This window comes from Somniosus microcephalus, unplaced genomic scaffold (assembly GCF_052327205.1).
Source record: "Somniosus microcephalus isolate GS21.2 unplaced genomic scaffold, FLI_Smic_1.0 unresolved_chr1, whole genome shotgun sequence".
In the NCBI taxonomy this organism is placed as follows: domain Eukaryota; kingdom Metazoa; phylum Chordata; class Chondrichthyes; order Squaliformes; family Somniosidae; genus Somniosus; species Somniosus microcephalus.
Window position 1 is genome coordinate 16,609,554 of NW_028225179.1, and position 26,385 is coordinate 16,635,938.

General features: G+C 48.4%; 1 protein-coding gene across 6 annotated transcripts; it reads left to right on the plus strand.

Annotated features, from left to right (window-relative positions):
• Nucleotides 1-25,823, plus strand: LOC147093699 (uncharacterized). 6 transcript variants are annotated; one of them, XM_085974343.1, is made up of 3 exons: nucleotides 8-65; nucleotides 20,853-21,262; nucleotides 21,534-25,823. In XM_085974343.1, the coding sequence occupies exon 3, from the start codon at nucleotides 21,716-21,718 to the stop codon at nucleotides 24,917-24,919; it is 3,204 nt and encodes a 1,067-aa protein (XP_085830469.1). In that variant the 5' UTR covers nucleotides 8-65; nucleotides 20,853-21,262; nucleotides 21,534-21,715; the 3' UTR covers nucleotides 24,920-25,823. The 6 variants fall into 6 exon arrangements, with proteins under 6 accessions (XP_085830472.1, XP_085830469.1, XP_085830471.1 ...); XM_085974342.1 differs by lacking the exon at nucleotides 8-65 and adding an exon at nucleotides 8,690-8,772; XM_085974346.1 differs by lacking the exon at nucleotides 20,853-21,262 and having other exon boundaries at nucleotides 1-65.
• Nucleotides 25,824-26,385: the final 562 nt, after the last annotated feature.

Below are 26,385 nucleotides of genomic sequence, written 5' to 3' on the forward strand. Positions count from 1 at the left end.
TCGGTGCGGGGCATTCCGGGGAGGGGCCTTGGTGTTGGGTCCAGAGTCGCGATCGGTGACGCAAAGTGAGTTTTCTCTGCTCCGATTGGGTGGAGAATCGCGCGGGGTGGTGGGGGGAGGGGTGGATCGGGAGAGAATAAAGCGAAATAGAAAAACCCCGGCGAGGCCCCGGACCGAGCGGCCTCAGTTGGACGGTGCACGTGATCTCCTCGGGGACACGTGACCCGGGCCCACGGGCTGAGTGACGGGAGCTTCCGACCAATAGGGAGTGAGCGGGGCAGGGCTGGAGGAGTGAGCCGGCGGCTGTTCCTCCAACCAATCGGGGAGCCCGAGGGGCGGGACTAGCGCCGGCTGATTGTCTGATCCGCAGGGCAGCGAGTTTCTCCAGTCCCTTGTTCAGGGCCCGGGGCCAGGGGAGGCTGTGGGCCTTTATTCCCCGCATTGGACACAAGGCTCTTTGGCTCACAACACATTGGCTCAGGTTTTAATAGAGACTTTTTAAATTCATCAATAAAAGCAGATAAACCTCGTGCTTCTGTGGAACAAACTTTCTTAATGTTTTATAGAATCAGAGAATGGTTACAGCACAGAAGGAGGCCATTCGGCCCATCGAGCCCGTGCCGGCTCTCTGCAAGACCACTTCAGCTAGTCCCACTCCCCACCCTTTCCCCGTAACCCTGCAAATTTTTTTATTTCAGGTACACGAGGGGGCGAATGGCCAGCTCCTGCTCCTATCTTCTATGTATCTATTATCCGAGGCGCAGGTAGGCCCCACAGTGGTGGCAGACCTGTGTGGAGCGAGGCGGCGGTGATATAAAGAGCGAGGCAGAGCAGGTAGGTCCCACAGCAGCGGCGGACCTGTGAGGAGCGAGGCGGTGATATAAAAAGCGAGGCGGCGGAGCAGGTAGGCCCCACAATGGGGGCGGATGGTGATATAAAGGGGGGAAAACTCTCCATTGGTTGGAATCATATCTAGCACAAAGGAAGTTGGCTGTGGTTGTTGGAGGTTATTCATCGCAATCACATGACATCACTGCAGGAGTTCCCCAGGGCAGTGTCCTAGGCCTAACCATCTTCAGCTGTTTCATCAATGACCTTCCCTCCATCATAAGGTCAGAAGTGGGGATGTTCGCTGATGATTGCACACTGTTCAGCACCATTCGAGACTCGTCAGATACTGACGCAGTCCGTGTCCATATGCAGCAAGACCTGGACAACATTGAGACATGCAAGTAACATTCGCACCACACAAGTGCCAGGCAATGACCATCTCCAACAAGCAAGATTCTAACCATCTCCCCTTGACATCTCCTGCTGAATCCCCCACTATCAACATCCTGGGGGTTACCATTGATCAGAAACTGAACTGGACCAGCCATATAAATACTGTGGCTACAAGAGCAGGCCAGAGGCTGGGAATTCTGCAGCGAGTGTCTCACCTCCTGACTCCCCAAAGCCTTTCCACCATCTACAAGGCACAAGTCAGGAGTGTGATGGAATACTCTCCACTTGCCTGGATGAGTGCAGCTCCAACAACACTCAAGAAGCTCGACACCATTCAGGATAAAGCAGCCCGCTTGATTGACACTCCATCCACCACCTTCAACATTCACTCCCTCCACCACCGGCGCACTGTGGCTGCAGTGTGTACCATCTACATGATGCATTGCAGCAACTTGCCAAAGCTCCTTCAACAGCACCTTCCAAAGCTGCGACCTCTACCACTTAGAAGGACAAGGGCAGCAGATGCATGGGAACATCACCACCTACAAGTTCCCCTCCAAGCCACACACCATCCTGACTTGGACCTGTATCGCTGTTCCTTCACTGTCGCTGGGCCAAAATCCTCGAACTCCCTTCCTAACAGCATTGTGGGTGTACCTACACCATATGGACTGCAGCGGTTCAAGAAGACGGCTCACCACCATCTTCTCAAGGGCAATTAGGGATGGGCACTAAATGCAGGCCTAGCCAGCGACGCCCACATCCCATCAATGAATAAATTTTTTTTTTTTTAAATATAAAGAGCGAGGCGGCAGAGCAGGAAGGCCCCACAGCGGCGGTGGACCTGTGAGGAGCGAGGTGGCAGTGATATAAAGAGCGAGGCGACGGAGCAGTTAGGCACCACAGTGGCGGCGGACCTGTGAGGAGCGGCGGCAGTGATATAAAGAGTGAGGTGGTGGAGCAGGTAGGCCCCACAGTGGCGGCGGACCTGTGAGGAGCGGCGGCAGTGATATAAAGAGCGAGGCGGCGGAGCAGGTAGGCCCCACAGCGGGGGCGGACCTGTGAGGAGCGAGGTGGCAGTGATATAAAGAGTGAGGCGACGGAGCAGGTAGGCCCCACAGTGGCGGCGGACCTGTGAGGAGCGGCGGCGGTGATATAAAGAGCGAGGTGGCGGAGCAGGTAGGCCCCACAGTGGGGGCGGACCTGTGTGGAGCGAGGCGGCAGTGATATAAAGTGAGGCGGCGGAGCAGGTAGGCCCCACAGCGGGGGCGGACCTGTGAGGAGCGAGGTGGCAGTGATATAAAGAGCGAGGCGACGGAGCAGGTAGGCCCCACAGTGACGGCGGACCTGTGAGGAGCGGCGGCGGTGATATAAAGAGCGAGGCGGCGGAGCAGGTAGGCCCCACAGCGGGGGCGGACCTGTGAGGAGCGGCGGCGGTGATATAAAGAGCGAGGCGGCGGAGCAGGTAAGCCCCACAGTGGGGGCGCACCTGTGTGGAGCGAGGCGGCAGTGATATAAAGCGAGGCGGCGGAGCAGGTAGGCCCCACAGCGGGGGCGGACCTGTGAGGAGCGAGGCGGTGATATAAAGAGCGAGGCGGCGGAGCAGGTAGGCCCCACAGCGGGGGCGGACCTGTGAGGAGCGAGGTGGTGATATAAAGAGCGAGGCGGCGGAGCAGGTAGGCCCCACAGCGGGGGCGGACCTGTGAGGAGCGAGGCGGTGATATAAAGAGCGAGGCGGCGGAGCAGGTAGGCCCCACAGCGGGGGCGGACCTGTGAGGAGCGAGGTGGTGATATAAAGAGCGAGGCGGCAGAGCAGGTAGGCCCCACAGTGGGGGCAGACCTGTGTGGAGCGAGGCGGCAGTGATATAAAGTGAGGCGGCGGAGCAGGTAGGCCCCACAGCGGGGGCGGACCTGTCTGGAGCGAGGCGGCAGTGATATAAAGCGAGGCGGCGGAGTAGGTAGGCCCCACCAAACTCAGAGCTCCGAGAGCGTGAGAGAGAAGTAAAAAGTAATCGAACTGTAACGTCACCAGAAAGCAGGTACGTGATTGGTTGGTGAGTATTTCTTTCTTTCTCCTTTTTTACAAACTTAAATTTTGTGGTTTTTAGTTTATCGGGTGTCTGTGGTGTAGCAGGGACTGCTGGTAAACAAGGGCCCTTGAGTATATCATTTAATTGTTGTGTAATTGGTGGGATTGATTTGAATTAATTTAATTTGAATTAATTAAAGGGTAAGTCATGGCAGGAGAGCTCGGCCCCGTGGTATGCTCCTCCTGCGCTGTGTGGGAAATCTGGGACACTTCCTGTTTCCCTGATGACCATGTGTGCGGGAAGTGTATCCAGCTGCAGCTACTGACAGACCGCATTGCGGAGCTGGAGCTGCGAGTGGATACATACTGGAGCATTAGAGAAGCTGAGGAGGTCGTGGATAACATGTTTAGGGAGTTGGTCACACTGCAGGTAAAGGCTGCACAGGCAGGAAGAGAATGGGTGACCACCAGGCAGAGCAGTAGGCGCAGGCAGGTAGTGCAGGAGTCCCCTGTGGCCACCCCCCTCTCAAACAGATATACTGCTTTGGATATTGGTGAGGGAGATGGCTTATCAGAGGAAGGCAGCAGCAGCCAACTTCCTGGCACCAGGGGTGGTTCTGCTGCACAGGACGGGAGGAAAAAGAGGGATGGAGCTATAGTAATAGGGGATTCTATTGTCAGGGGAATAGATAGGTGTTTCTGCGGCCGCAAACGAGACTCCAGGATGGTATGTTGCCTCCCTGGTGCAAGGGTCAAGGATGCCTCAGAACGGCTGCAGAACATTTTGGAAGGGGAGGGTGAACAGCCAGTTGTCATGGTGCATATAGGTACCAACGATATAGGTGAAAAACGGGATGAGGTCCTAAAAGCTGAATATAGGGAGTTAGGAGGTAAATTAAACAATAGGACCTCAAAGGTAGTAATTTCAGGATTGCTACCAGTGCCACGTGCTAGCCAGAGTAGAAATAGAAGGATATTTCAGATGAATACGTGGCTAGAGGAATGGTGCCAGGGGGAGGGATTCAAATTCCTGGAACATTCGAAACAGTTCTGGGGGAGGTGAGACCAGTACAGACCGGACGGTTTGCACCTTGGCAGGACCAGGACCGCTGTCCTAGGGGGAGTGTTTGCTTGTGGTCTGGGGGAGGGTTTAAACTAAAATGGCAGGGGGTTGGGAACCTGAGCAAGGAGACGGAGGAAAGGGAAACCAGGATAGAAGCAAAAGAAAGGAAGGAGAAAAACAAAGGCAGCAGTCAGAGAAATCAAGGTTTTAAATCAAACATGGCCACAGTAAATAATAATTCTAAAAGATGTAAGAGTGTTAAAAGAAACAAGGCTGAAGGCCTTGTGTCTTAATGCAAGGAGCATTCGTAATAAGGTGGATGAATTATCTGCGCAAATCGAGGTAAACGGATATGATATGATTGGGATTACGGAAACATGGCTCCAGGGTGACCAAGGCTGGGAACTCAACTTCCAGGGGTATTCAATATACAGGAAGGATAGGCAAAAAGGTGGGGTAGCATTGCTGGTTAAAGAGGGGATTAACACAATTGAAAGGAAGGATATTAGCTCCGATGATGTGGAATCTGTATGGGTAGAACTGAGAAATACCAAGGGACAGAAAACGTTAGTGGGAGTGGTATACAGACCTCCAAACAGTAATGCGGAGGTTGGGGATGGAATTAAATGGGAAATTAGAGATGCATGCAATAAGGGCACAGCAGTTATCATGGGTGACTTTAATCTACATATAGATTGGGCTAACCAAATGAGTAACAGTACTGTGGAGGAGGAATTACTGAAGTGTATACGGGATGGTTTCCTGGACCAATATGTCGAGGAACCAACTAAAGATCAGGCCATCTTACACTGGGTATTATGTAATGAGAAAGGATTAATTAGCAATCTTGAAGTGCGAGGCCCCTTGGGTCGGAGCGATCATAATATGATAGAATTCTTCATTAAAATGGAGAGTGAAGTAGTTGACTCAGAGACTAGGGTCCTGAATTTAAATAAAGGAAACTACGATGGTATGAGGTGCGAGTTGGGTAGGATTGATAGGGGAATGTCACTCAAAGGGTTGACAGTGGATAGGCAATGGCAAACATTCAAAGATCGCATGGAGGAACTACAGAATTTGTTCATCCCAGTTTGGCATAAAAATAAAACAAAAAAGGTGACTCAACCGTGGCTAACAAGGGAATTTAGGAATAGCATAAGATCCAAGGAGAGGACATATAAATTGGCCAGAAAAAGCAGTAAACCTGAGGATTGGGAGCAGGTTAGGATTCAACAAAGGTGGGTTAAGGGATTAATTAAGAGGGGGAAAATAGAGTATGAGAGTAAGCTTGCAGGGAACATAAAAACTGACTGTAAAAGCTTTTACAGATATGTGAAGAGAAAAAGATTGCTGAAGTCAAGCGTAGGTCCCTTGCAGTCAGAATCAGGGGAATTTATAATGGGGAACAAAGAAATGGCAGACCAATTAAATACATACTTTGGTTCTGTCTTCACAAAGGAGGACACAAATAACCTCCCAAAGATGCTGGGGAACATAGGGTCTAATGACAGGGAGGAACTGATAGAAATCAGTATTTGTAGGGAAATGGTGTTAGGGAAATTGATGGGATTGAGGGCTGATAAATCCCCAGGGCCTGATAACCTACATACTAGCGTGCTTAAGGAAGTGGCCCTAGAAATAGAAGATGCATTGCGGGTCATCTTCCAAAATTCGATAGACTCTGGAACAGTACCCATGGATTGGCGGGTAGCTAATGTTACCCCACTGTTCAAAAAGAGTGGTAGAGAGAAAACGAGGAATTACAGACCGGTAAGCCTGACATTGGTAGTGGGGAAAATGCTAGAGTCCATTATAAAAGATGTAATAGCAGAACACTTGGAAAAAAGTGACCGGATTTGACAAAGTCAACATGGATTTACAAAAGGTAAATTGTGGTTGACTAAACTACTGGAATTTTTTGAGGATGTAACTGGTAAAATAGATGAGGGAGAACCAGTGGATGTGGTGTATTTGGATTTTCAAAAGGCTTTCGATAAGGTCCCACATAAGAGATTAGCGTGCAAAATTAAGGCACATGGGATTGGGGGTAATGTATTGACTTGGATAGAGAACTGGTTGGCAGACAGAAAGCAAAGAGTTGGAATAAACGGCTCTTTTTCTGAGTGGCAGGCAATGACTAGTGGGGTACCGCAGGGATCGGTCCTTGGACCCCAGCTATTCACAATATATATTAATGATCTGGATGAGGGAACTAGATGTAATATCTCCAAGTTTGCAGACGACACAAAGCTCGGTGGGCGTGTGTGCTGTGAGGAGGATACCAAGAAACTCCAGTATTATTTGGTCAGGTTGGGTGATTGGGCAGAAGCATGGAAGATGCAATATAATGTGGATAAATGCGAGGTTATCCACTTTGGTGTCAAAAGCAGGAAGGCAGATTATTATCTGAATGGCAATAGATTGGGAGAAGGGGAAGTGCAACGAGACCTGGGCGTCCTTGTGCATCAGTCGCTGAAAGTAAGCATGCAGGTGCAGCAGGCGGTTAAGAATGCAAATGGTATGTTGACCTTCGTAGCGAGAGGGTTTGAGTACAGGAACAAGGATGTCTTGCTGCAGTTGTACAGGGCCTGTGGTGAGACCACACCTTGAGTATTGAGTGCAGTTTTGGTCGCCTTATCTGAGGATGTTCTTGCCATGGAAGGAGTGCAGCGAAGGTTCACCAGACTGATACCTGGGATGGCAGGAATGACGTATGAAGAGAGATTGGGTCGATTGGGCTTGTACTCGCTGGAGTTTAGAAGAATGAGAGGGGATCTCATTGAAACGTATAAAATTCTAACAGGGCTACACAGACTAGATGCAGGAAGCATGTTACCGATGTTCATGGATTCCAGAACCAGGGGTCGCATAGAAACATTGAAGATAGGAGCAGGAGTAGGCCATTCGGCCCCTCGAGCCTGCTCCGCCATTAATTGAGATCATGACTGATCATCCAAATTCAGTACCCTGTCCCTGTCTTCTCCCCATATCCCTTGATACCTTTAGCCTTAAGAAATATATCTAACTCCTTCTTGAATACATTTAATGAATTGGCCTCAACTGCCTTGTGTGGTAGAGAATTCCACAGGTTCAACACTCTCTGGGTGAAGAAATTCCTCCTCATCTCTAAGTCTAAGGATAAGGGGTAAGTCATTTAGGACAGAGGCCGTAGGCAGTAGGCCAATTCATTAAATATATTCAAGAAGGAGTTAGATATATTTATTGAGGCTAAAGGGATCAAGGGATATGGGGAGACAGCAGGGACAGAGTACTGAATTTGGATGATCAGCCATGATCTCATTGAATGGCGGAGCAGGCTCGAGGGGCCGAATGGCCGACTCCTCTTCCTATCTTCTATGTTTCTTCTTTGTTTAATCTGAAGAACACATGAGAGAGGGGGAGGGAGTCCCTTTAAATGTAGAGGAGGTGGGTGTCCCATTAAATATGGATGGGTGGGTTTCCCTTTAAATGTGGAGGGGGTGGTTGTCCCTTTAAATGTGGAAGTGGTGGTTGTCCTTTTAAATGTGGAGGGGGTGGGTGTCCCTTTAAATGTGGAGGGGGTGGGTGTCCCATTAAATGTGGAGGGGGTGGGTGTCCCATTAAATGTGGAGGGGGTGTGTGTCCCTTTAAATGTGGAGGGGGTGGGTGTCCCATTAAATGTGGAGGGGGTGGGTGTCCCATTAAATGTGGAGGGGGTGGGTGTCCCTTTAAATGTGGAGGGGGGAGGGGTCCCTTTAAATGTGAAGGGGGAGGGGGTCCCGTTAAATGTGGAGGGGGAGGTTGGGGGTCTCGTTAAATGTGGAGGGGGTGGGGTGTCCCTTTAAATGTGGTGAGGCGGGGCCGCGCATGCTCATTCGGCCCCCTCACCACACCACCAGGCTGCCAGTGCGCCTGTGCGGGGCCTCGTGGGAGTAGACGGAAGGCCGGGCCCGGGGAAAAGGCGGAATCAGCGGCCGGGGTAAAGTCAAGTGTTGGGGAATCGATTTAAATCGGGGTGAGGGGGGTAGCGGAGAGCGAGTTTATAAAGTAAAATACGAGAAAAACCAAACCTGGGAGTCGGGGCGGGCGGGACCTCCGCGGATGCCGAGCGGAGCGGATTGATCCGCGCGGAGTGGCGGATTGAGCTGGAGCAATGTGATTCTGATTGACGGGAGTGCTGACCAATAGGAAAAGGGCTGAGCTGGGAGGACTGAGCTGGGCGGCCTGATCCTCCAACCAATGGCGGCGCGGCTAGGGGGCAGGACCTTCCGCCCCAGCGCTGAGGCTGGGGCCCGATTGTGACGTCTTCAGAAGAAGAGGCCCAATCAGGTGGATGGAGGCCCGACCCGGCCTGTGACTGACGGGAGCTCTGACCAATAGGACGAGGGGGGCCTCCAACCAATGGCGGCGCGGCAAGGAGGCGGTCCTCCTCTCCAGCTCAGGAGAGCTGGGCCCGATTGTGACTCGCTGACCCCAGGTGAGAGCAGCTCAGGCAGCACAGAGCTGGGGCTGGAATCTGGGAGAGGGGCCACAGGCAGCACAGAGCTGGGGCTGGAATCTGGGAGAGGGGCCACAGGCAGCACAGAGCTGGGGCTGGAATCTGGGAGAGGGGCCACAGTTAGAACAGAGCTGGGGCTGGAATCTGGGAGAGGGGCCGCAGGCAGCACAGAGCTGGGGCTGGAATCTGGGAGAGGAGCCGCAGGCCGCGGGCCTGGCAATGGGGCACAAGCTTCACAATACAAGCTTCTTTGAAATGCAAAATTGTTTCCTACAGACAGCCTTGGTCACTCGGCAAAAAAACTGTTTAACAATTCATCATAACTCTCCTGCTTTAGGAGAGGGGTAGAGTGCAAAAGCAAGGAAGTTATGATGAAACTGTGTAAAAGACTGGAGTCAGCTGTGGCTCAGTGGATAGCAGAGTCAGAAGGTTGTGGGTTCAAATCCCTCTCCAGGAATTTGAGCATATCAAGCGAGGCTGACACTCCAGTGCGGTGCTGAGGGAGCGCCGCACTGTCGGGGGGGGCAGTACTGAGGGAGAGCCATATTGTCGGAGGGGCAGTAATGAAGGAGCGCTGCAGTGTCGGAGGTGCCGTCCTATGGATGAGACGTTAAACCGAGGCCCCCGTCTGCCCACTCAGGTGGACGTAAAAGATCCCGTGGTGCTATTTCGAAGAAGTTATCCCCGGTGTTTTGAGCCCAACATTTATCCCTCAATCAACATGACGAAAAAACATTGTCTGGTCATTATCACATTGCTGTTTGTGGGAGCTTGCTGTGTGCAAATTGGCTGCCGCGTTTCCCACATTACAACAGTGAATACACTTCAAAAGTACTTCATTGGCTGTAAAGCGCTTTGGGACGTCCGGTGGTCGTGAAAGGCAGTAAAGAAGGCAAATGGTATGCTGGCCTTCATTACAAGAGGATTTGAATACAGGATTACAGAACTCTTACTCCAATTATATCTTCTTCTTTCTTCTTAGGCAGTCCCTTGGAACCGAGGATGACTTGCTTCCACATTAAAAATGAGTTCTCAGGTGTGAGGGTAAACCGGGAGAGCTTCTTCTCCCCGAGACGGACCCTCTGATATAAAGGGTCGACTGGATCCATGTTTATCTGTAATTTAAACAGTGGTCTGGTCGTCTTCCGAGCTCTTTACCCTAGAGGAGAGGGTAGAATGGGGGTCTTTAGTGTTAAATGGTTTCACTTGGGTCCATTGCTTCCATCGCATACCCATCGGTTCCTGTAGACAAACACACGTATCACTTGTCATTAATACAGTACATGGCCCCATCCAACGGGGCCCATTCCCTTTCTTCCGATAACTTGCGTCATTACTTGTTGACCTATTCTGGGCAACTCGGCTGGTTTAAGTCCAGCATTCTGCCTTTCTAGATGTTTAATCTGTTGTTGGTTCCTTACTTCTTTATTTAGTGCTTGTACCTCTTGATTTAGTTGTACTAAGTATCGCCTTAATCTATCTTGCACTGGTCCTGGTTCTCCCACCCCTCCAGCCAAATCCTCTGGTAGTCTCATAGCTCGTCCTGTAATTAATTCATGGGGGGTCAGTCTGGTCATTCGTCCTGGGGTGGCTCACAGCCTCATTAATATGCTGGGTAATAATTCCGACCATCGCTTCCCTGTTTCTTGGATGGCTTTTGTCAGTGCATTTTTCAGTGTCCTATTCATTTTTTCTACCATCCCCGAGCTCTGGGGGTGATATGGTATGTGGTATTTTTGTGTCACATGTAGCAGCTTACAGATTTCTTTCATTATTTTGCTGGTGAAATGGGTGCCGTTGTCTGAGTCAATTTGCAGAGGCACTCCCCAACCGGGTATAACCTCGGTAGCCAATATTAGTGCAACTGTTTTTGCAGAGCAGTCTCGGGTGGCAAAGGCTTCCACCCACCTGGTAAATTGGTCAATTATTACCAGGCAATATTTCTTCCCCCGGTCCTGCGCTAAGGGGCCGGTGAAGTCAATTTGTAAGTTTTCCCAGGGTCCTTGGGGCCTGGGTTGGTTTGCTACTCTAACTCGACATCTCTGTCCTACATTATTCTTGTGCATATTATACAGCGGTGGCAATATTTCACTACTTCCTGACCTATCTTTGGCCACCACCAGTACTGTGTCAGTAGGTGCAACATGTTACTTCTGCCAGTATGTGTTACACCATCGTATAGCGCCATCAGTTGTTGTCTACAACATTCCGGTGCTGCCACCCTGGTTACGTGGGCCCCATTTCCAAATTCCATCTTGTAATTGCGCGCCAGCTTGTCTCCATTTCTCCTTTTGCTCTTTACTAGTATTTTCTTGCAGCTCCATTATATTCACTTCCTGTAACCCAATGACTATCATGACCATATTTATTTCATTTTTGAACGCGTCCTCTGGTTGCATTTATTCCGCAGTTACTTTTGCGGCTAGATCTGCATAACTATTCCCCATAGGGGCCTGGTGCTGGGGTTCATAGAAACATAGAAGATAGGAGCAGGAGTAGGCCATTCGGCCCCTCGAGCCTGGTCCACCATTCAATGAGATCATGGCTGATTATCCAATTTTGGTACACTGTCACTGCCTTCTCCCCATATCCCTTTAGCCTTAAGAAATATAACCAACTCCTTCTTGAATATATTTAATGAATTGGCCTCCACTGCCTTCTGTGGTAGAGAATTCCACAGGTTCACCACTCTCTGGGTGAAGAAATTCCTCCTCATCTCAGTCCTAAATGGCTTACTCCTTTTCCTTAGACTATGACCCCTGGTTCTGGACTCCCCGGCCATCGGGAGCATCCTTCCTGCATCCAGTCTGTCCAGTCCTGTTAGAATTTTATAAGTTTCAATGAGATCCCCCCTCATTCTTCTAAACTCCAGCAAGTACAAGCCCAATGGACCCAATCTCTCCTCATACATCATTCCTGCCATCCCAGGTATCAGTCTGGTAAATCTTCGCTGCACTCCCTCCATGGCAAGAACATCCTTCCTCAGATAAGGCGACCAAAACTGCACACAATACTCAAGGTGTGGTCTCACCAAGGCCCTGTACAACTGCAGCAAGACATCCTTGTTCTTGTACTCGAATCCTCTCGCTATCAAGGCCAACATACCATTTGCCTTCTTAACCGCCTGCTGCACCTGCATGCTTACCTTCAGCGACTGGTGCACAAGGACACCCAGGTCTCATTGCACTTCCCCTTCTCCCAATCTATTGCCGTTCAGATAATAATCTGCCTTCCTGTTTTTGCCACCAAAGTGGATAACCTCACATTTATCCACATTATAGTGCATCTGCCCAATCCTCCAACCTATCCAAATCATACTGGAGTTTCTCGGCATCCTTCTGACAGCACACACACCCACCGAGCTTTGTGTCGTCTGCAAACTTGGAGATATTACATCTAGTTCCCTCGTCTAGATCATTAATATATATTGTGAATAGCTGGGGTCCTAGGACCGACCCCTCCGGTACCCCACTAGTTACTGCCTGCCACTCGGAAAAAGAGCCGTTTATTCCAACTCTTTGCTTCCTGTCTGCCAACCAGTTCTTTATCCAAGTCAGTACCTTGCCCCCAATCCCATGTGCCTTAACTTTACACGCTAATCTCTTATGCTGGACCTTATCGAAAGCCTTCTGAAAATCCAAATACACCACATCCACTGGTTCTCCCTTATCTATTTTATCAGTTACATCCTCAAAACATTCCAGTAGATTAGTCTAGCACGATTTATCTTTTGTAAATCCATGTTGACTTTGTCCAATCCTGTCACCGTTTTCCAAGTGCTCTGCTATTACATCTTTTATAATGGACTCTAGCATTTTCCCCACTACCGATGTCAGGCTTACCGGTCCATAATTTCCCGTTTTCTCTCTACCACCTTTTTTGAATAGTGGGGTAACATTAGCTACTCTCCAATACATGGGAACTGTTATAGAGTCTATCAAATTTTGGAAGATGACCAGCAAATCTGTCCCTCTAGTGCTACTTGTCTCTCCCAGTCCTCTCTTCACCTTGTTTCTCCTCTCTAATGTTTCATCCTGGTGCCCATCCCCCTGTCTAATTAATTTAAACCCTCCCCCCACAGCACTAGTTAATCGTCCCATGAGGACATTGGTCCCAGCTCTGTTGTGGTGTAACCCGTCCACCTTGTACAGGTCCCTCCTGCCCCAGAACTGGTCCCTCCTGCCCCAAGAATCTGAAGTCCTGCAATATTTCTCTTTCAGGGGCTTATCCAATTCCCTTTTGAAAGCAGTGATTGAATCTGCCTCCACCACCCTTTCAGGCAGTGCATTCCATAAGCACATAAGAAATAGGAGCAGGAGTAGGCCAATCGGCCCCTCGAGCCTGCTCCGAAATTCAATAAGATCATGGCTGATCTGATCCTAACCGCCAATCTACTATCACAGAACCATCTCCTGAATCTAACAGAATTAGACACACGAAATAGGAGCAGGATCAGGCTACACGGCCCCTGGGCCCGCTCCGCTACCCACAGGGCCATGACCGATCCGAACCTAAACTCATATCCAAATTCCTGCCCGCTCCCTGTAACCCTTAATTCCCTTCTTGGAAACTGTCTTATTTCTGTTTTAAATTTATGTAATGATGTAGCTTCTACAGCTTTTTGGGGCAGCATATTCCATGGACCTACCACCCTCTGAGTGAAGTAGTTCCTCCTCATCTCAGTTTTGAACGAGCAGCCCCTAATTCTAAGACTATGCCCCCTAGTTCCAGTTTCACCCATCATCGGGAACATCCTCCCCGCATCCACCTGATCCAAACCCTTCACAATCTTATATGTTTCAATAAGATCGCCTCTCATTCTTCTGAACTCCAATGAGTAGAGTCCCAATCTACTCAACCTCTCCTCATATGTCCATCCACTCATCCCCGGGATTAACCGAGTGAACCTTCTTTGTACTGACTCGAGAGCAAGTATGTCCTTTCTTAAGTATGGACACCAAAATTGTACGCAGTATTCCAGGTGCGGTCTCACCAATACCTTGTACAACTGAAGCAATACCTCCCTATTTTTATATTCTATCCCCCTAGCAATGAAAGCCAACATTCCATTGGCCTTCTTAATCACTTGCTGCACCTGCATACTAACCTTTTGAGTTTCGTGCACCAGGGCCCCCAGATCCCTTTGTACTTCAGTACTTTTAATTTCTTGCCATTAAGATAATAACTTGCTCGATGATTTTTCCTGCCAAAGTGCATAACCTCACACTTTCCAGTATTGTATTCCATCTGCCAAATCTCTGCCCACTTACTTAGCCTGTCGATGTCCCCTTGCAGGTTTTTTATGTCCTCCTCACTCACTACTTTCCCTCCCATCTTAGTATCATCTGCAAACTTTGATATGTTACACTCGGTCCCCTCCTCCAAATCGTTAATATCGATTGTAAAGAGTTGGGGACCCAGCACTGACCCCTGCGGAACACCACTAGTTACTGATTGCCAGTCTGAGAATGAACCATTTATCCCAACTCTCTGCCTTCTGTTAGATAGCCAATCCTCTATCCATGCCAGAATATACATAGATACATAGAGATAGGAACAGGAGTAGGCCATTCGGCCCTTCGAGCCTGCTCCGCCATTCAATGAGATCATGGCTGATCTTCGTCTGAGATCATAGCTGATCTTACCAGTTCAGTACCCCGTCCCCGCCTTTTCTCCGTAACCCTTAATCCCCTTAGCCTTCAGAAATATATCCAATTCTCTCTTGAAAATATTTATTGAATTAGCCTTCACAGCCCTCTGTGGCAGGGAATTCCACAGGCTCACCACTCTTTGAGTGAAGAAATTCTTCCTCATCTCTGTTTTAAATGATTTGCCCGCTATTTTTAGACTGTGGCCCCTGGTTCTGTGCTCCCCGGCCATTGGAAACATTCTCTCTGAATTCAGCCTGTCCAGGCCTGCCATAATTTTATATGTTTCGATGAGATCCCCTCTCAATCTTCTAAACTCCAGTGAGTACAAGCCCAAACTATTTAATCTCTCTTCGTAGGTCATTCCCGCCATTCCAGGTATCAGCCTGGTGAATCGCCGTTGCACTCTTTCCATGACAAGAACATCCTTCCGCAGATGGGGCGACCAAAACTGTACACAATACTCCAGATGCGGTCTCACCAGCACCTTGTACAGCTGTAGTAAGGTATCCCTATTCCTATACTCGAACCCCCTTGATATGAAGGCCAACATACCATTTGCCTTCTTAATCGCCTGTTGCACCTGCATGCTCTCCTTCAGTGACTGGTGCACAAGAACACCCAGGTCCCTCTGCACTTCCCCATCTCCCAATCTATTGCCATTTAGATAATAATCTACCCTCCTGTTTTTACCCCCAAAGTGGATAACCTCGCATTTATCCACATTATAGTGCATCTGCCACGTATCCGCCCATTCCCCCAACCTGTCCAAATCACACTGTAGCCTCCTGACATCCTCATCAGAGCCCACCCCTCCTCCTAGTTTAGTGTCGTCAGCGAATTTGGAAATATTGCATCCAATTCCCTGATCCAGATCATTTATATATATTGTGAACAGCTGGGGTCCCAGGACAGATCCTTGCGGCACCCCGCTGGTCACTGCCTGCCACTCCGAAAACGAGCCGTTTATTCCAACTCTCTGTTTTCTATCCGCCAGCCAGTTCTCTATCCACGTTAATACTTTGCCCCCAATCCCATGAGCCTTAATTTTGCATGATAATCTTTTGTGTGGAACCTTATCGAAGGCTTTCTGGAAGTCAAGGTACACCACATCCACTGGCTCTCCCCCATCTATTCTACCAGTTACCTCCTCAAAAAATTCCAGCAGATTAGTCAAACACGATTTACCCTTTGTAAATCCATGTTGACTCTGTCCGATCCTTTCCCCATTTGTCAAGTGCTCCGCTATTTTATCCTTAATAATGGACTCTAGCATTTTGCCCACAACCGATGTAAGGCTTACTGGTCTATAATTCCCTGCTTTCTCTCTACCCCCCTTTTTAAATATTGGGGTAACATTAGCTAGCCTCCAATCCACGGGTACTGTTCCCGAGTCAATGGAGTTCCGGAAGATGATCCTTAGAGCATCTGCTATCTCCAGGGCCACCTCCTTAAGTACCCTAGGATGTAGTTTATCAGGCCCCGGGGATTTGTCGGCCTTCAGTCCCCTCAACTTACCCAACACCATATCCCTAGAGATACTAATTTCTGTCAGCTCCTCCCTCTCATTAGTCCCTATGTTTGCCGATATTCCTGGGAGGTTATTTGTGTCCTCCTTTGTGAATACAGAACCAAAGTATGAGTTTAATTGGTCTGCCATTTCCTTATTCTCCATTATATATTCTCCCGAATCGGACTGCAAGGGACCGACTTGGGATTTTACCAGTCTTTTCCTCCTGATATACCGATAAAAGCTTTTGCAGTCTGTCTTTATGTTTGCTGCAAGTTTACTTTCGTATTCTATTTTCCCCTTCCTGATTAATCCCTTTGTCCTCTTTTGCTGTATCCTGTACTGCCCCCAATCTTCCGGTCTGGTGCTTTTTTTTGCCAGTTGATATGCCCTTTTTTTGATTTTATGCTGTCCCTAATTTCCCTCGTTATCCACGGTTGAGTCACCTTTTTAGGTTTATTTTTATGCCAAACCGGTATAAACATGTTCTGGAATTCTTCCATTCTATCTTTGAATGCTTGCCATTGTCTATCCACTGTCAATCCCCCCAGAAACACCACCCAATCAATCTTACCCAATTCCCGTCTCATACCCTCGTAATTCCCTTTATTTAAGTTCTGGACCTTAGTCTCTGATTCAATTTCCTCACTCTCCATGTCGACTGAGAGCTCGATCATATTATGATCGCTCTGACCCAAGGGGCCTCGTACAAGAAGATTGCTGATAAGTCCCTTCTCATTGCACAATACCCAGTCTAAAATGGCCTGATCTCGAGTCGGCTCCTCGACATATTGGTCCAGATAACCGTCCCGAAAACATTCCAGGAATTCCTCCTCCTCAGAATTTTTACTAATTTGGGTAGTCCAATCAATATGTAAATTAAAGTCACCCATGATGACAGCTGTGCTCTTATCGCACGCTTCTCTAATTTCCCTTTTTATGCCTTCCCTCACCTCCATATTACTATTTGGAGGCCTATATATCACACCCACTAACGTTTTCCTCCCCTTGCTATTTCTCATTTCTACCCATACAGATTCCGTTTCATCCGAGTTAATATCCTTCCTTTCCATTGCATTAATCCCCTCCTTTACCAGCAATGCTACCCCACCTCCCCTACCTTTTTGCCGATCCTTCCTAAATATTGTATATCCCTGGATGTTAAGTTCCCAGCCTTGCCCACCCTGCAGCCACGTTTCTGTAATCCCAATCAAATCATACTTGTTTACCTCTATTTCCACAACTAATTCATCCACCTTGTTCCTAATGCTTCTAGCATTAAGATACAAAGCCTTCAGGCTTGCTTTTTTCACACTCTCATTATGAATTAGTTTGGCCCTTTGTGTTTCTCTCCTTTGCTTATTGCTTCTCACCTTTCTACCATCTATTTCTGACTTCATATGACTTCCCTCTTTTCCACTACCTAGGTTCCCATCCCCCTGCCAAATTAGTTTAAATCCTCCCGAACCGCCCTAGAAAATATTACCCCGAGGACATCGGCTCCCTCACAGTTCAGGTGTAGACCGTCCCCTTGGTACAGGTCACTCCTCCCCAAGAACTGGTTCCAATGCCTCAGGAATTTAAATCCCTCTCCCTTGCACCACTGCTCAAGCCACGTATTTAGCTTATCTATCTTACTCTCTCTAAACTTATTAGCTCGTGGCACTGGTAGCAATCCAGAGATTACTACCTTTGAGGTCCTACTTTTCAATTTAGCTCCTAACTCCCTAAATTCAGCTTGTAGGACCTCCTCCCTCTTTTTACCTACATCGTTGGTACCTACATGTACCACGACAACTGGCTGATCCCCCTCAATCCCGTGATTTTTTATCTTAAGCAATAATCTTTTGTGTAGCACCTTGTCAAATGCCTTTTGGAAGTCTAAATACACTACGTCCACTGGTTCATCTTTATCCACCCTATATGTTACTTCCTCAAAGAACTCCAGCAAATTTGTCAAACATGACCTCCCCTTCATAAAACCATGCTGACTTTGTCCTATTAAATTATGATTATCCAAATGTCCTGTTACTGTCTCCTTAATAATGGACTCCAAAATTTTACCTACCACAGATGTTAGGCTAACCGATCTATAGTTTCCAGCCTTCTGTCTACTGCCCTTTTTAAATAAGGGTGTTACATTAGCAGTTTTCCAGTCTGCCGGGACATTTGCCGAGTCCAGGGTGTTTGGGAAAATTATTACCAATGCATCCACAATCCCTACTGCCACTTCCCTCAAGACCCTAGGATGTAAGCCATCAGGTCCAGGTGACTTATTCGCCTTGAGTCCCATTATTTTACCGTGTACCACTTCCTTAGTGATTTTGATCGTGTTTAGCTCCTCCCCCCCTTTAGCCCCCTGTTTGTCCAGTGTTGGGATATTCTTAGTGTCTTCTGCTGTAAAGACTGATATAAAATATTCATTCAGTGTTTTTGCCATCTCCATATTTCCCACCATTAATTTCCCGGTCTCATCCTCTCAGGGACCAGCATTTACTTTAGCCACCCTTTTTCTTTTTATATAACTATAAAAACTCTTACTATCTGTTTTTATATTTTTTGCTAATTTACTTTCATAATCTATCTTCCCTTTCTTAATCAATCTTTTTGTTATTTTTTGCTGTCTTTTAAAGTTTTCCCAATCCTGTATCCTCCCACTAGATTTGGCTACCTTATATGCCCTTGTTTTTAGTTGAATACTATCCTTAATTTCTTTACTTAGCCACGGATGGCTGTCTTTTCTTTTACACCCTTTTCTTCTCAGTGGAATATATATTTTTTGGAAGTTGTAAAAAAACTCCTTAAATGTACATCACTGATCATGTATCGTCTTACCCTTTAATCTATTTTCCCAATCCACTCTACTCAATTCCGCTCTCATACCTTCATAGTCTCCTTTATTCAAGCTTAGCACGCTTGTTTGAGATCCAACCTTCTCACCCTCTAATTGAATATGGAATTCAACCATGTTATGGTCACTCATTCCAAGGTGATCCTTTACTAGGACATTTTTAATTAATCCTGTCTCGTTACACAGGACCAGATCTAAGGTTGCTTGCCCCCTGGTCGGTTCAGTTACTGCTCAAGAAACCCATCCCTAATACACTCAATGAACTCATCCTCAAGGCAGCCCTGCCCAATTTGATTTGTCCAATTAATATGATAGTTAAAATCCCCCATAATTATAGATGTTCCCTTATTACAAGCCTCAACTATTTCCAGATCCTAACCACTCGCTGCGTAAAAAGTTTTTCCTCATGTCGCCTTTGGTTCTTTTGTCAATCACCTTAAATCTGTGTCCTCTGGTTCTCGACCCCTCTGCCAATTGCAAGAGTTTCTCTCCATCTACTCTGTCCAGACCCCTCCTGATTTTGAACACCTCTATCAAATCTCCTCTCAATCTTCTCTGCTTCAAGGAGAACAACACCAGCTTCTCCAGTCTATCAATGTAACTGAAGTCCCTCATCCCTGGAATCATTCTCGTAAATCTTTTCTGCACGCTCTCTAAGGCCTTCACATCCATCCTAAAGTGTGGTGTCCAGAATTGGACACAATATTCCAGTTGAGGCTGAACTAGTGTTTTATACAGGTTCAGCATAATTTCAACACTTCTGTACTCTATACCTCTATTCATGAAACCCAGGTTCCTGTAAGCTTTTTTAACTGCTTTCTCAACCTGCCCTGCCACCTTCAATGATTTGTGCACATATACCCCTCGGTCTCTCTGTTCATGCACCCACTTTAGGATTGTACCCTTTAGTTTAGATTTCCTCTCCTCATTCTTGTATCACTTCACATTTTTCTGCATTAAATTTAATCTGTCACATGTCCGCCCATTCCACCAGCCTGTCTATATCCTCTTGAAGTCTATCACTATCTTCCTCACTGTTCACTATACTTCCAAGTTCTGTGTCATCTGCAAATTTTGAAATTGTGCCTTGTACACCCACATCCAAGTCATTAATATATATCAAGAAAAGCAGTGGTCCTAGAACCGACCCCTGGGAACACCACTGTGTACCTTCCTCCAGTCTGAAAAACAACCATTCACCACTACTCACTGTTTCCTGTCACTTAGCCAATTCCCTATCCATGCAGCCACTGTCCCTTTTGCTCCATGGGCTTCAACTTTGCTGGTAAGCCTATTATGTGGCACTTTGTCGAACGCCTTGGAAATCCATGCACACCACGTCAACCGCAGTGCCCTCATCAACCCTCTCTGTTACCTCATCAAAAAACTCCAAGTTGGTTAAACACGATTTGCCTTTAACAAATCCGTGCTGGCTTTCCTTAATTAATCCACACTGTTAATTTTGTCCCTGATTTTTGTTTCTAAAAGCTTCCCCACTACCGAGGCCAAACTGACTGGCCCGTGGTTGCGGGGTTTGTCCTTACACCCTTTTTTGAACAAGGGTGTGACATTTGCAATCCTCCGGTCCTCTGGAACCACCCCAGTTTCTAATGAGGATTTGGAAGGTTATGGCCAGTAGCTCTGCTATTTCTTCCTTCACTTCCCTCAGCGTACTAGGATGCTTCCCATCCGGTCCTGGTGACTTATTTACTTTAAGTACAGCCAGCCTTTCTAGTACCTTGTCTTTATCAATTTTTCTCCCATCCAGTATCTCGTCTACTTCCTCCTTCACTATGTCTATGGCAGCATCTTCTTCCTTGGTGAAGACAGATGCAAAGTACTGATTTAGTTCCTCAGCCTTACCCTCTGCCTCCATGCGTAGGTCTCCTTTTTGGTCCCTAATCGAACCCCTCCTCTTACTACCTGTTTATTATTTATATGCCTATTGTGCTGTCTCTCCCTCTAACTTAACCTTACAGTATGTACATAACCTACTTATATATGTATAACTTACCTGTTAGGGCCGTTGCCCCTTTAACTCACCTTTTAGGGCCATTGCCCCTTTAAGACGCGCCTTAGCGTGCTGACGTCACGTACGACGTGACGTGCGTGAGGCGGCTGCCGGCCCGACTCGGCCCTCCAGAAAGGTCGCCGGCACAGCCCGGCCTAGCGTCTTCGGCCGCATCGATCAGCCGCCGGGAGCGCCGCTATCTTCCGCTCCCGCGGCAAGCACCGGCTCAGCCTGGCCTCCAGCTCCCGCTCCCGACTTAGGCCCCAACGGCCAGCGATACAACGACCGGCAAACGTGATGACGTCACAACCCCGAGCGTGATGAGGTCATCACGCTCCCCACGGGACTGCGAGCTCATTCCTCGTGGAGCCTCCGCCGGAACAGGACCTGCGCCATGGTGCTCCTCAGTTGTATTGTCCCCATGCTTGAGTCTTGGAAATTGTTTGTCTGTAAGTATTTTAGAATGCTATAGATGATTAGCGTACACTGTATGTTGTAGAAAATGTTTAGTTGCAACTTTTCTCTGTCTAGCTGGTTAACTAGTAGCCGTATTCGATACACTATGTACAGGGCTAATTTAAAGAGAATGCCTTCCAGCTTGCTAAATGTATATTCATTGCCAAATGTACTGTGTTGCCCAGGCGTACCTAAATTTGTGTATACATATCAGTTATGCGTTTGTATACTAATGTGTGCTTCCATTTCTGTGTTGTATTACAGTTTTACAATAAGAATCTTTCAGTAAAGTTTTACAAGAAAAGTCAAGCCTTGTGATTTTTATGGGAAGATATCAAGTTGTTCGCTACCTGTCTAGCTCTGCATAGGATCGCGTTGCGAGGGCAGAATAGTAAAAAGACAACAGCACAGCGGGCTCAAGCACAAGAAGATACCACTCAGCTACCATGAGTCTATGCTCAGGAAGACAATATACCATAGAGGACGTCGACCAGCCAATCGAGAAGTATGAGCCTTTCCGAGCAAACGCTGCCAAGTCACAGTCCTCTAAAGTATTCTCTAGGTCATCTCGGCGGTCCAGCAGACCGTCATCATCGACAGCTTCTGCAGCCGCCAAAGCACGTGCCAAGGCAAAAGCTACCCAGGCCCAATTGTCCTTTGCTGAAAAAGAAGCTGACCTTATGAAGCAGAGAGCCGACCTCGATGCTAGTGTGATGAAGCAGACAGCACAGTCTTCTAAAGTATCCACTAGATCATCTCGGCAGTCCAGCAGACCGTCGTCATCGACAGCTTCTGCAGCCGCCAAAGCACGTGCCAAGGCAGAAGCTGCCCAGGCTCAATTGGCCCTTGCTGAAAAAGAAGCTAGTGTGATGAAGCAGAAAGCTGACCTCGACGCTAGTGCTACGAAGCAGAGAGCTGACCTCGCTGCCATTCTCCACATTCTCCAAAGCCAGAGAGCTGCCGCTGCCGCTAAAGCCGAAGCCGCAGCTTATGAAGAAGGTAAGGAGAGCGAACGTGGGGAGCCCAGCCATGAAGCATATGATCTGGAACAGCCCCTCAGTCCAGTGCAACGTACAAGTGAGTATGTCCAACAATACTCCGAATTGTTCTTCAAGGGAAGATCCAGGTACCCCGACGTAGGACCAGCTACTCACCACAGCAACAAACAGCCTGTTTACGGAGACACTGAGCTTAAAAGAGAAGAAACAAGTAAGACTTACCTGCAGAGACCTCCACAACACCCGACCAATCCAGCCAAGCATTCCTCACCCGAGCCACAAGGTGCACAAGACCTCGCTAGGTACCTTACTCGCCGAGAATTGTTAAGTTCAGGCCTCCAAGAATTTGATGACCGTCCCGAAAATTATTGGTCATGGAAAGCGTCCTTCCTGAGTACCACCAAGGACTTGAATCTGTCAGCCAGAGAAGAACTAGACCTGATGACAAAGTGGCTCGGAGCTGAGTCGTCCAAACAGGCGAAGAGAATTCGCTCAGCGCTCGTCAGCAATCCCACAGCAGGCCTCAACCTGGTTTGGCCACGTCTCGAAGATTGTTATGGGACACCAGAAGCCATCGAACACGCACTGCTCAAGAAGATTGAGGACTTTCCGAAGCTAACCAACAAAGATAATGTCGAGCTCCGAGAACTGGGCGACATTCTCCTCGAACTGGAGTGTGCCAAGGGAGAAGGTTACCTGACCGGCCTCTCGTATTTGGATACAGCTCGTGGGGTAAACCCAATAGTGGAAAAGCTCCCCCACAACCTTCAAGAGAAATTGATATCTAAGGGATCCAAGTACAAGGAGGACAATGGAATGGCATTTCCCCCCTTCTCTCTCTTCTCCAGGTTCGTCCAACAACAGGCAAAGGTGAGGAATGATCCAAGTTTCACTTTCTCCACCTCCAGCAGTTACGCTCCTTCGAGAACAGAGAAATCCACAAAGTACAGCAATAAAGCCTCTGTGAGTGTGCACAAAACAGATGTTCCAGCCGACCCCTCAGTCAACCAATCCAGTTCTGCTGGGAATGAAGTGGATGACCCAGATCGTCAGTGTCCAATACACAAGAAGCCCCACCCACTCAAAAAGTGTCGAAGCTTTACAGACAAGCCTATTGATGAGCGCACATCATACCTGAAAAAGAACCACATCTGCTTCAGGTGCTGTGGGTCGACTATGCACATGGCAAAAGACTGCAAGGCGACAATCAAGTGCTTTGAGTGCAACAGCGAAAAACACATCGCAGCCCTGCATCCAGGTCCTCCTCCGTCAACCGCGGTCGACAAAGAGGATAGCGGGGAGCAAAGCACATCTTCAGTCACCTCCAAGTGTACAGAGGTTTGTGGAAATGCAAGCAGCCCACGCTCATGCTCCAAAATCTGCTTGGTTAAAGCATATCCTGCAGGGAGAAAGGAGAAGGCAATCAAAATGTATGCAGTGCTCGATGAGCAAAGTAACAACTCTCCAGCGAAGACAGAATTCTTCAATCTCTTCGAAGTCAAGGCCAGCGCCGCTCTGTACATGCTAAAAACCTGTGCAGGGACAACAGAGACTACGGGTAGGAGAGTTGGGAACTTCATGATCGAGTCCATGGATGGGAAACTACAGCTTCCCCTCCCCACCTTGATTGAGTGCGACATGATGCCAGAGGATAGGACGGAAATCCCCTCCCCAGATGTCGCATGCCATCAGCCCCACCTACAGCCAATTGCCAACAAGATTCCAGCTGTGGACCCGGACGCTCCAATCCTCCTGCTCTTGGGAAGAGACATCTTAAGGGTGCACAAGGTGCATGAGCATATCAACGGGCCCCACGATGCTCCTTATGCGCAGCGGCTTGACTTGGGATGGGTCCTCGTGGGTGGAGTTTGCCTGGGAACAGTCCACAAACCAGCGGATGTCAGCGTCTACAAAGCAAACGTGTTGCACAACGGTCGCACATCCTGTCTCAGCCCATGCCCAAACAGGATCCAGGTAAAGGAGGACTACGATGACATGACGCAGCATCATAGGTCAACCGCCTCTGTCTGTGAGGAAGAGGCAGGCCCCACCGTGAGCACAGATGGCCTAGGATGCTCAGCGTTTGAAAGGTCCAAGGACGATGGACGCAGCTGGGTGGCACCCATGCCGTTTCGCTCTCCTGGACGCCGTCTTCCGAGTAGCGGGGAGCAGGCTGCGGGGCGCCTCTGCTCGCTCAGGAGAACCCTGGTGCCGGTGTCCACCGACCCAGACATGCCTGCAGTCCTCACCCCAGCGATGCTCCTGACTCAAAAGATGCGTTCTATTTCAGCTCCCTCTGGAAACTTCGACATGGCCGAGCTGCACGGGAAGCTATGGAAACAAGTACAGTGTCTTGCAGACACTCCTTGGAAGAGATGGAGAGGAGAGTATTTGTCCACCCTACAGAGCCGTAGGAAATGGACAGAAGACAAGCCGAATGTCAAAGTGAGAGATGCCGTCTTGCTGAAAGACAGCCAAGCACACAAACGAATGGCCAGTGGGACTGGTCGTCAAAACTCTGCCGAGCAGGGACAAGAGGGTCCGCAAGGTGGAGGTGAAGATCATCAAGAAGGGGACTGTCAAAGTGTTTCCGAGGCCAGTCTCAGAGATCGTAGTCCTCCTTTCCGAAGAAAGCCAGAGAACGGACTCTGAGTATGTCGCTGCCGAAGGACGTTCTCTTCAGGTTTATTTTGTGTCTGTAGTGGTACAAATGGGATTGTACCAAGCGGGGAGTGTGCTGTCTCTCCCTCTAACTTAACCTTACTGTATATACATAACCTACTTATATATGTATAACTTACCTGTTAGAGCCGTTGCCCCTTTAACTCACCTTTTAGGGCCATTGCCCCTTTAAGACGCGCCTTAGCATGCTGACGTCACGTCACATACGACGTGACGTGCGTGAGGTGGCTGCCGGCCCGACTCGGCCCTCCAGAAAGGCCGCCGGCACAGCCCGGCCTAGCGTCTTCGGCCGCATCGATCAGCCGCCGGGAGCGCCGCTAGCTTCCGCTCCCGCGGCAAGCACCGGCTCAGCCTGGCCTCCAGCTCCCGCTCCCGACTTAGGCCCCAACGGCCAGCGACACAACGACCGGCAAACGTGATGATGTCACAACCCCGAGCGTGATGAGGTCATCACGCTCCCCACGGGACTGCGAGCTCATTCCTCGTGGAGCCTCCGCCGGAACAGGACCTGTGCCACGGTGCTCCTCAGTTGTATTGTCCCCATGCTTGAGTCTTGGAAATTGTTTGTCTGTAAGTATTTTAGAGTGCTATAGATGATTAGCGTACACTGTATGTTGTAGAAAATGTTTAGTTGTAACTTTTCTCTGTCTAGCTGGTTAACTAGTAGCCGTATTTGATACACTATGTACAGGGCTAATTTAAAAGAATGCCTTCCAGCTTGCTAAATGTATATTCGTTGCCAAATGTACTGTGTTGCCCAGGCGTACCTAAATTTGTGTATACATATCAGTTATGCGTTTGTATACTAATGTGTGCTTCCATTTCTGTATTGTATTACAGTTTTACAATAAGAATCTTTCAGTAAAGTTTTACAAGAAAAATCAAGCCTTGTGATTTTTATGGGAAGATATCAAGTTGTTCGCTGTCTGTCTAGCTCTGCATAGGATCGCGTTGCGAGGGCAGAATACCTATAGAAGACTTTTGGATTACCTTTTATGTTAGCTGCCATTCTATTCTCATACCCTCTCTTTGCCCCTCGTATTTTTTTTCTCTTTTGCTCTGAACTTTCTATATTTAGCCTGATTCTCAGATGTATTCTCGACCTGACGTCTGTCATACATGCTCTTTTTCTGCTTCATCTTGCTATCTATCTTTTTTGTCATCCAGGGAGCTCTGACTTTAGTTGCCCTACATTTCCCCTTAGTGGGAATGTACCTCGACTGTACCTGAATTATTTCCTCTTTAAAGGCAGCCCATTGTTCCTCTACAGTTTTTTCTGCCAATCTTTGATTCCAATTTACCCGGGCTAGATCCATTCTCATCCCACTGAAATTGGCCTTGCCCCACTGTGCAGTGGATGCACTCTAGACTGCACTCTCCCCCCGAGGTGTCATCACCCTCACCGGGATTCAGCACTGAAAACCGGTTTCAGAGCG

Coding starts and splice junctions, on each gene's coding strand:
- LOC147093699 (XM_085974346.1), top strand. CDS start 21,716: ATGAGTCTATGCTCAGGAAGACAATATACCATAGAGGACGTCGACCAG.